Raw genomic sequence first — 11,431 nt, 5'->3', positions numbered from 1 at the left:
TTATATATTGCTGTTTAATTTCCTCGCAATCGAAGTGAAAAGTAGAGTGTATAACTCGTTTATAAAACCCATTTTACCCTTGACTTCAGTATCCACCCGAGCCGCAGGCGAGTGTGGATATACTCGTCTCAGGTACAATGACGCGTTTTATGCACTTGTACAATCTACTATTTCACCTCACTATCTCGTTTTTTCCACTCTAGCGTGGAAAAATAACAAAAAATACATAATGACACGTTCAGTAGCACGATTTGTCGTACATTATTTATGTAATATAAATCCGTTGGTACATTTTATTCTTATCATTGTTGACATTAAATTGACAATAATAACTAACTTTGCATCAAATTATTTTGTTACAGTTCAACTGTTTTTCTTTCATCTACCATTTTCCACGTTATATATTGTTTTGCGTCTCGTGTCTTGAAACCCTCGCTTCGCTCAGGCTCTACAATCTTTTAGACATTCTTCGCTTGCTCAGCTCAGGTTTCAATACAAGCACTCGCGTCAAACAACAAATAACTATTGTTATTTGTTGTTTATTTGTTATTTGTTGTATCTTGTAACGTGAGGAAGCGAAGGAAGCTTTGATTGAACCACGAGCGAAGGGAGTTAACTTTGCTGCCGAGCGAAACACACAACTTTTCACCTCACTATTGCGATGAAAATGGTAGACGAAATAAAACAATTAAAATAAAAAACATCAGTTTCTTTATTAAATAAAATGGTTATCTTTTAGAATTTACACCTCATATATTTTTATTCTTGCTTGTACTTTTATTTTGTGTGATTATGTGATTGTTGCAATTATTTTAGTTCTTCGACTAATTAAAATAATTTAATAAACACAATTAGTTTACATTGTCAATTTAATGTCAACAATAATAAAAATAAAATATATCAACGGATTTATATTACATAAATAAGTAATGTAGGACAAATCGCGTAGTTGAACGTGTCATTATCTTTTTTATTCATCGAGAGATATAGTTAGATGCACCACGATCCATCGTCCAGTTCGAATTTCAAAAACCTTTTCCACGCTTGTGTGCAAAAAACGGTTTTGCGCGCAGATTTCTAATGAGAAAGAAAGCCTCGCCGAGCTGGTGAGGTGAAAATAACTATTGATCATCCTTCAAAAGAAAACTCATGGACGCTTTCTCCCCATCGTTACTTACGTTGCTCATACTTGATCTTTGACAAATCGTCAGAAGTTGGCGCATGAGGTATGTCAATGAGGCATGGAATAAAACTGTCAGATTGCGTGCGGAACAAAAACAATACTGCGCTGCAAAAATCACAAACCCTTGACGTTGGTTGGTCAAAATGCCTCCAGCCTGAAATGGAATTGGATCGAACATCGCATGTCTAGCGAGCTGTGAGTAAAGACCACCACCACGTACCGCAATGGGTGCAATCAATATCCTGGTACCCTTTAGTCCCGCAGTCAAAATGGGTTACTTAGGTACAGTAATATTTTTCCCAGTGATCGGAAATTCGGATGGCAATGGTGCAGCTATAAATGATGTTAGATGAATGATGAGGAAGCAATAACACGTCGCCAACTATGCAGGCTCTTTGGAGGCGTTGCGAGCGACCCTGCGACCATGTGCGCCGCACACCCTGCACACTGCATAGGTAAAGCGGGCACTGATCCCACCCAACGCAAATTGGAAACGTGGAAGGCTAAGGAGGAAATGCCGTGACAAGCTAAAGATGTTAAGATCTTGGTATGTAGAGGGTTAATAACGATGAATGGATGAAATGGAGGTCTTTGCGCTGCAGTGGGCTGAAACGGCTGTAAAATTAAAATGAAATGTAATGTTGTGATTTTAATAACTTATTTTCATCAAAATCGTAGGAATATGATAATATTTTATCTCGCCAGAACAATATTAACTGAAACGTCACCAAGGGCACTAAAATCCGGCTGGTCCGAACACTAGGTTTGCCCGTACTTCTATATGATTCTGAGACATGTATTTGTATACGCTCTGTGAAATTGAGAGGAAGAAGACAGACGCTCTGGAAATGTGGTGCTGGAGAAGAATGCTTGGGGTGTCGTGGACAGAGTTTCGTTCAAACATCTCCATTCTCCAAGAACTCGGCATCAAACAGCGTCTGTCTGCTGTGGTGCAAACTCGCATCCTAAAGTTCTTCGAACATGTCTCAAGACGGAGCTTGGGCTCCATGCAGGGCAGAGTTAGAGGGCACTAAACCGCGCGAAGGTCACCTATGCGATGGACGGACCAAATACAGTCTGCAGTGGGCGGTCCATTGCATGAATGCAGAAGGGAGTCCACTAACAGAGAGATATGGCGAGATATCGTGAGGCGAGCCACACCAGCCCCTAACAAACAAACTCCGTGATGACCGCGACCGCTCTGTCATGAGTGCAACGAAAAAAAAAGACAACATTATATATATTATTATTACTGATTCCAAGAACAAGAAGAACAGAAAGAAAAATCCTTCGACCCTACTCGAACCAGCAATAGTGAGGCCACCGTGTCAACCGCCCTGCCTACTGAGCACGGAACGGGCCAGCAGATCTTATAAATTTCTCCATGCACACGTTGCGGACCTTTGCATTGTGATTGGTATATTATAATAATAATACACTAGTATTTTCACATATACCTAATTACAACTGTTTTATAAAAAGTTCGTGGAATATACATAAATAATTTTAAATATAACATCTATTTGGCAAGTTTTATTAAAATCGGTTAACGGAAAGGGCGCGAAACCGGATTCGTGCTATTTTGCCACTCTTGGAGGTGGAATATTTTCTTTCAATTTAAATGGGACCATGAGGCATTCCAAAAAAAAAGAATCATTATAATCTCAGTACAGAGTACTAAAAAAACCGACCTCAAAAGCACGTGAAATTACGTCTATTTGCTAAGTTTTATTGAAATATCCCCTAGTTCGCCACTATACAGGACTTGACACTGGAGATAATATAAAAATAGATTCTCACTATGACACTACACAAACTATATAGAGAGAAAACCGCCTTGAATTGGAGAAATAGCAAAATCAACCATTAAAGTAATTGCTCCTAAATGAAGTTAGGCGCTATTTATAAAAATGAATCTTCATGCGTGAACAGCCACCCTTCGAGGTGGATGATTTTCTTTAAAATGAAATGGGACCACTATGGAAGTACCCCCTTTCCAACAAAAAAAGAATCATGAAAATCGGTTCACAAATACCGGAGTTATCGCGTACATACATAGAAAAAAAAATTGAACATACAGTCGAATTGAGAACCTCCTCCTTTTTTGAAGTCGGTTAAAAATCGGTTCACAAATGCTGGAGTATACGTGAAACATACACAAAGAAATACAGTCGAATTGAGTACCTCCTCCCTTTTAAGTCGGTTTAAAAGACAGATGAATGTCATGGTAGTGGAAACATGACATTCAATAAAAAAAAATATTGCCACATAAAATATAGTTTATAATTCTTAATGAATAATACATTTTAAATAAAATTCTAATCAATGGACAGAGGTCGCAATTGCTTAACTTATAATATGAAATTATTTTATCGGAACTAAATTATATGTGCTTTTTTAAACAAACCAACGTTTGGGCTCTTTGCATGTACCATGGTCACGTCTGACTAAATATAAAAACAATTTCATTTCCAATGTTTAGCAATCGCGAAGACCTAAGAACCCACAGTCTTAATATTTAGAATACTGCATAAGAAAATAATGTAAAAAAGATCCATTTTAAAATTGCGACCGATTCCAATTTCAAAAATCGGTCCGCCATGTTCGGAGCACCAACATAATGGCGGCCATAACAATTAGGCGTATTATTTTCACATCTCCAATGACTGACGCAGCATTGCACATGTCGTCGAAGCACTGGCAGACAGTCTCCAAGTGGTCTTTATTGTCATTGGTATAGCAGGACCTTTTGCTCTTAACCCATCCACAACCGCGAATTACACGGATCTCTGGAGTATGATCTGGATAGAGAACTGGAAAAAAAGGAGCCATTAAGGAAAACATTTCCACGATTCGTTATTGCAAACTTTAGCCATCGTACTATAAGACAAGTGTGGTGACAACTTCATTCAAACGCAGCAGCGCGGCTTGTGCGTGTGCGTGGCGTGTACGCACGCACATATTCGCATAACTTTGCGGTGCACTCGCATTGCATGGCGTGGGTCGTCTCAAGCGGCAATGGAATTCAAGCGGTCGCTCGGTGAACAGAAATTATATCAAATAGTAGACGTGTTTATTGTACTGTTTGTGGTAGTTTGCACAAGAGTGTCTCAAAGTCAGAATTGTTCAGCATTTAATTTCTATTCCGTAATCATACTCCACAATCAAGGTACCAAGGTATAAAAATATCAATACGTAAGTTCATCTTAGCAGTAGAGCTTCTTGTGAAAGGGTTCGTCCAGGTACGTACTGCCACCTAACCTATTTCCACCGCCAAGCAGTAATGTGAGCATTACTGCGTTTCGGTTTACAAGAGTAAGGGTGCTGGTGAAATTACAGGCACAACGGATTTGTCAACTTATTACTCTGTGTGACGGGCGCAGTGGCAGTGCCCATAAGATCTTTGCGATTTAAAGCTCTGAGTGGCACTGCAACGGCAGGCGTGTCGCTTACCACCAGACGCACGACTTGTTCGTCCCGTCACCTGATATTATATATATATTTGTATATTATTATTTCAATTGTAGATAAATAAAGTTCTTTATTATTATTATTATTATTATTATTATTATTATTATTATTATTATTATTATTATTATAAAGAAAGTTAAGAAAAAACTACGGCGTTTAACAAAAGTTATTTCAATATATACGTCGCGCGAATAATGTGTACGGCGAAAGAACATCTACCTACCTTCGTCCCCGACTTATTAATAAGTTACCACTGGAACTACGAAATACCTTAACAACCACTAATGTAAAACATAAACTTAAAGATTACTTTGTTCAACACTTAAAAAAATGTGATGAACATTTATTATAATAAGATGAATGTATTTACCCAATCCTATTAATTTTAGTAACATACATATTATAGATTATTTATACAAATTACTTAAATATTTACACTTAAATATAAGCTTCTGCTAGCATGTTCAAATTTGTATTGTGAAGTTACAGGTCGCATTATGATAAACCTTAGTGGTTTAAAATGCGATTAGAAACATATTTGTGTATTTTGTCCTTTATACAATAAAAATATATATATATATAGCACGAGAATATTATGATGAGCACCATATTTCAAATCACCAACAACCCTACACTCCAAGTGAAGTGAAGGCATTTACTCGTCGAACAATTGTCAGTCGTTGCTCTACTTGCCCTTATTATACCATGTTCTAGTTAATAATTAAACTAACACCGCATAGTCAACAAGTTAATGCAAAGAGGTATAAATAATCACATACCTATATTGAAAACGAAAAAATAACAGAATAATCCAACATCGCCACGCACTGTTAACTTGAAGCGGCCATGGGAGCGGACAACCTTTGTTAACTTCAAATTTTGTAACGCACCGGGTTCACTTTATCGATCTCTCCATTGTACCCGCTACTATTCACTGTTCATACATACACATGTAATACAGGGTGTAATCGTTAAGTGTGCCCAGGCAATACTTCCGTAAATATAAGAGATTAAACTGATATCGAAAGTATGTTACCTAATGAGTAAAACTACATCAATAATTTTAAAAATAAAACTATAAATTTTGAAAATTTTAATTTTAAAAGCTCCCATACATTTAACGTGACATTCGTACAGAGTTGACCTACTTTAAGAGGTAACAATAAGTTTACACATAACGAAACTGCTACAAATAAAGTAATGAAAATTTAATTACAGAAAATGATGTATATTTTTAACTAAGCACAAAATATTGTGTTCAAAGCAGTTCGTTGTCCGAAACTAAAGCTTTTCATTTTCTTTTTTCTTTTTAATAACCCCGTACTAGGGAAACCCTGAATCGCGGATGCCATGGATATATACAAAGACAACGACAAATTACATACAAACTCACGAGATAAATAAATGTAGGCCATACAAATATTTCTTCCCGCCTGGGAATCGAACCCGTGGTCTCTGCATGGCAGTTCAGCATGTTAACCATTAGAAAATGGCAGAAAAGCTGAAAGCTTCTATAGAAAATGTCATATTAAATGTATATATCACAACCTGTATATGTTGTGTTATATAACGTCGCCTCACAGTGAAAACCTCGCAATACGCGTTTTCACATCGTTATTTATACTGATTTTTGTTGAAGAAAGACTTATTTATTTCTTGCTCAAATATATTTATTAAAATAATAATTATTATCTGGAAGAGGTATAATTTAACTAATTAAAATACTAACTACAAACATTACTGCGTTACATTTTACGTTACGTTTTTATCTTCGTCCTGAAAAATTACATAGAAATCACATACGAGGTATTTACATTCTATTCCCACAGAACGAAATAGCAGTAGAGCTCCTTGTGAAAGAGTTCGTCCAGGAGCGACAGGAGCACTACTGGCGCCTCTGAGAGGCGTTGCAACTGTTATGGATAGGCGTGTAGCATACCATCAGGCGCACAACTTATTCGTGCCGTCACTTGATATTATAAAAAAAAGAATAGATGCAAATTTTTGTAACAAATTTGTACATAGCCTAATCAACTGTATCTCAATTATGTAACATATAAACTAGATAGGTAGGACACTGTAACTGTTCGCGAGACCGACCGAGAATTTTCTGAAAGGCTGAAGGCTTTGAGTGTGTATTGTGATAGAAAATTTACAAAATTACATGCTATGGATACATAAATTCACTTATTGGTCCAGGCTAAATAAAATAAATCAGTCCGCAGAGCACTATGGGTATTTATTTATTGTATATGTTTATGCCCACATAGGCATTCACAGAAACTTCGACATAGGGAACTACTTATAATAGAAACTAAGGAGAAAAGACGCGCGTGAGACTACCGCACAAAATGGCTGACTTTTGACCATATTATCGTAATTGGTCATGCACAAGGTCATATTTCGGCAAAACGGGGTCGATGGCGAGAAGCGCCATCTAAATTCGAAAAGCCTAATTGTTTATGTCTTGGGTGGCCGTCGCGATATCGGACCGGATGCTTGCGAGTACGCTTCGAGCACAATAGACGAGATTGAGACGCTATAACTTGAAATAGGTCTAGACCCACAAATTGTTTACTTACTAGTTTGAATAATCTTCCGGCAAAAGAAATCCTTGGATATGTCAATGTTGTTTTTTGCCAAACTTAATGGCCCCATAGCGCAGTTTACAATTGGAACAATGGCATTCATCTTGTGCAAATTCATGTCTAGACACGCCGAGTTGTTCGCGCTAACGCAATGGAAGCACTTTATCGCAGCGCCTGTTGAAATTGTTATAGCAATTACAATTTTAATAAAAAATATAATCATCAATGTAACAGGAACGGCTGCTTGACAATAATGAATTCTTGTCTTGTGTGTAATTATTTAAAAAGCAACTATACTTACCTTTTTCGAATAAAACTAACAGTAGAACAAACAGCAAATGCATTTTATTAGGTATAACAGCTAACCTAACTAGCTAACTAATCACCGAATTTTCTAAAAATTCACTAACGCCTAACTTTGTTTTTGTTTTATTTACGGTGTATTAACGTAACAAAAATTCCAGGCGTTATCTTACTTCAAAACCCACAGTCCTATTGGATTGTTATTTTTTTTATGCAAAAACCAATTAGATTTAAGTTCGATTCGTTATACTTGAGCTAAAGTCGTATGTGAACTGTCTGGATGTCAGTTGAATGATGTATGGGCTGAGGCGTTCCTTTGTATTGAATTTGAAAGGATATAAATTAAGAAACTACTTACTTATAGAAAGGCAATACAGAAAATTGAAAGGAATCTTTAACAAAGCTTAACTCGTGAGACGGCGCTGTGGGAAGGGGACAATACTGCAATAAACCGATGTCAGACAAACCAGTCCCATGCAGCCGTTTAAATAATAATCTAGGTGCAAGTAATATATCTACAGCTATCATGAACTATCATCTATGGTAAAGTAGAGCGTCCAGGATGCTTGGATTTGTATTGAGAAATGGTAAAATGTGTCGTAGCGTTCGGTTGAATATGGAAATATACGCACCCTTAGTAATATAAGGGCACAATCCAAAAAAAGTAGATTTTTGGGAAATCGCGTATTAAGATTCTGGATTCCTACATTACACCTATTTTTTCAAATAACATGCTTATTATTTAAGTTATAAATATGAAATTTGGCAGATTTGTTCTTTGATAAATGTATTATAAATAGCAATAAAAAAAATAAATAATATAAATAAATTCTATAAGTTTCTAGCAAGTTAAAAAAACACTTTCAAGTTAGACCCATATAGTACAAAAAATATAACAGAAATATGGAGCTATTTAAGTTTGATCCCATTTATTATTTAAGTCCCTATCAATTCCCAAATTTCCCAAAAATCTACTTTTTTGGATTGTGCCCTTATATTACTAAGGGTGCGAATATACACATATTTTTACTCTTCTGGTCTTTCTAAAAAACTTAAATCATATGACAGGAGAATTGCACTTTAAAATTACGCCCCTTTCGGAGCGAGCGCAGAGAACTATTAGGTATGGTTTTTAACCGACTTAAAAAAGGAGGAGGTTCTAAATTCGACTGTATGTTTTTTGTATGTATGTTACGCGATAGCTCTGGCATTCGTGAACCAATTTTGATGATTCTTTTTTTGTTGGAAAGAGGGTAATTCGGATGTGGTCCCATTTAAAAAAAGAAAACATTCCACCTCTAAGGGTGGCAAACTAGGGGATCAATGACTTTTGAGGTCGGTTTTTTAGTACTCTGTACTGATTCAAAGTTCCTTTCTAAAACTATTCACAATAAGGTTGACTGTCCCCAACTGCTTGGTAATTTAAATTTTAAGATTCGCGTCAGATTCCCGAGATTTCACATAAGGTTTTTTCACCCACCTCGTCGTAGAACAGTATTAGGTTGCAATTCCCCATAGCTCGTATGTCCTTTGTATAATAATTGCCCCAAACACGCGGATATTTTCGTTGATTCACTGCTAGGTTTCAGAAACAAAATTCTTGTTTTTATTGATTTGGGCAATTTATCAATTTTTCATTTAGTGTCTGAATCGTGTTATGTACTTTACTTATAAAAAAATATTCGTAAGTTATTTCTTTTTTAGTATTAACATTTTTTTTGGTACTTTTTGACCTACCAACCAACCTATAATCAGTTCCTCAATTAGACTAAGTTTTTGATATGTATTAACACATGAAATATTGTAGTACTGTTGGCGTACCTAATAAATAAACACAAGTAGTGAGATTCTTCCTCGTTCACGCTGACCACACCACTAGTAGCCGCCATGCTGAACTGTGCACAGAACATGTTTGCTATCATGGCGAAAGGACTACGTAAGGTGTACGCCGAATGATGCTCAGATTTCGCCAGACGTACTGACGATACGGTTCATGCGTCATTGCAAAGAAGTTCCTGCAGAGTACGCCATTGAACAGCAAAAGCTGTGAAAGACAAAATCAATTATCAAAACGAAATTTATTTATTTATTTTACATACACAAGCTAGCAACTATCATTACCGGACTGACCTAAAGCAATAGTGTAGACAAAATTATCACTTGTTCAATATTATCAACTTCATTAATATTATATTCAAAATTATATTATGTCTACTAAATTACATTATGCCATATTATATTACAAACTGTTATTATATTTCATAACATATTACAAATACAGCTGTTTTATTGAACTCGCACAGAGAAGAGGCAAATAGGTAAATTTTCCAGTCAATGACATTCAAATTATATCGAAATAGTGAGTATAATAATGTATTTAGTACTGTAGTCTAGGCTCTACTCTATGAGTAGAATCACTGGCTGAGTGAATATAGTTTTGTATATAAAATGTGTTTGAAAAAATGACATAGAAAGAATAGAAATAATAATAACCTGAGTTAGAAAATATGTGAAAAAATACAATAAACCAAGTTTTGAAGATTATCCCAGTTTATATTCATAAAGTACCTCTCGCTATGCATCCTAAGCTACACCTCAGTTTACAGTACTTACTCACAGAACGGTATGGTGCCCCTTAGTCTACGGAGAGACGTTGGCTCTCTGTGTGTGTTCTACCGTCTTTATAATGGGAAGTGCCCAGAGGAACTTTCTGGCCAAGCGAGTAGAGCCCATCTCCACATCTTAGATGCCTGGCATCTCGTTCGTTCCTTCCTCGAACCTGCAAGACGTGGAATGATGTTCCTCCTGAAGTATTCCTTTGAGCTGTGACATGGGGTTTCTTCAAAAAAGCGTGTCAACAGGGTTCTCAACGGCTGGCAACACAGAGACACCTATTCTGATGTTGCAGATGTCCATCGGCGACGATGACCACCTCCCATCAAGGGGCGCGTTTGCTCGTTTGCCTCCTTTACATTAAAAAATATCGTTTTGCATTCGCTATGTATCGTGCCACTTGTATTTGTTACATCGGATCCACTGAAAATCAGCGTAGCATGTTCAGTAGGACAACAATAAGCTGTGTGGATGACGTAACAGCACGACGTTCTATACGTCTGGCGCACACCCTGGACCACAATCGGCGAGTATCGTACGTAGATTGGAAAAACCACTAAAGTCAAAATCAAAGAATTATTTACTTAATAGGTAAAATCATAGACTTGAAAACGTCATATTTAAACTAATGGTCGTTCGCTACGCTGACTTCCCTGAGAAGAACGAGCAAGAAACTCTAGGGATTGCTCTTTTCAAATAAACTCAAAATGCTATGGAATACACTTTGAATCAAATTTGTGTGGAATCTAGAGCCATGTCGTCTTTCCATACATCTTTATCTAACACGTACTCTTCAATTTTGTATTATAAATTATTTTTATCACATGAAACACGTGGCTTTACTGTATCCAGGTGACGACTTAGTATTATGACTATGGTGTAATCCTAGCACGGTTCACTAGTTAAGGTCAACCCATGAGCGTAACTACAGTGAAACCAAGATCAATGCATCCGACGCGGTCACACTTTGATGGTTTATTGGTTTACTTTCTAGCTGTCTATAGTTATGGAAATAGCTGAGAAAGGGCAGAGTATACAGTTAGACTGCGAGGTCGTGTTGTTGTTGCAACTTGGGTTGGACAGCTAATTATGACTTTGAGTATATAACCAGAAATAGAGACGTAATAAGGGCCATCCATCGCTGGCAAATCATTAGGCAAATACACCTTATGCCACTTTTAAATATCAACTCTCGTTTGCACTGAAATTACAAATTAGAAAGGTGAAATAGTACAGCGCCAACAACTGACCTGTGTGTATGTCTCCGTATATT

The 11,431-nt window shown here is 36.7% G+C and overlaps 1 protein-coding gene across 1 annotated transcript; it reads right to left on the bottom strand.

Moving 5' to 3' along the window:
• Positions 1-3,566: 3,566 nt before the first annotated feature.
• LOC113232320 lies at positions 3,567-7,705 on the bottom strand. The gene is made up of 3 exons (XM_026467000.1): positions 7,544-7,705; positions 7,237-7,416; positions 3,567-3,996 (listed from the first exon to the last, which is right to left on the bottom strand). Exons 1-3 carry the CDS (start codon positions 7,584-7,586, stop codon positions 3,767-3,769), a joined length of 453 nt encoding a protein of 150 aa, XP_026322785.1. The 5' UTR covers positions 7,587-7,705; the 3' UTR covers positions 3,567-3,766.
• Between the last annotated feature and the right edge of the window lie 3,726 nt (positions 7,706-11,431).

The sequence above is a fragment of the Hyposmocoma kahamanoa genome, unplaced genomic scaffold (genome assembly GCF_003589595.1).
Source record: "Hyposmocoma kahamanoa isolate Upper Pololo Valley unplaced genomic scaffold, ASM358959v1 68, whole genome shotgun sequence".
NCBI lineage: Eukaryota > Metazoa > Arthropoda > Insecta > Lepidoptera > Cosmopterigidae > Hyposmocoma > Hyposmocoma kahamanoa.
Note: the sequence above shows the minus strand (reverse complement) of the source record. Positions and strands in the feature narration are given on the sequence as shown.

Bases quoted from the DNA above. Each gene is read 5' to 3' on its own strand.
- LOC113232320 (XM_026467000.1), bottom strand. From the start codon at position 7,586: ATGCATTTGCTGTTTGTTCTACTGTTAGTTTTATTCGAAAAAG. The intron at 7,417-7,543 runs GTAAGTATAGTT...CAATTTCAACAG, and splicing joins GTTAGTTTTATTCGAAAAAG to GCGCTGCGATAAAGTGCTTC. The intron at 3,997-7,236 runs GTAAGTAAACAA...CTTTTTTTCCAG, and splicing joins CCGGAAGATTATTCAAACTA to TTCTCTATCCAGATCATACT.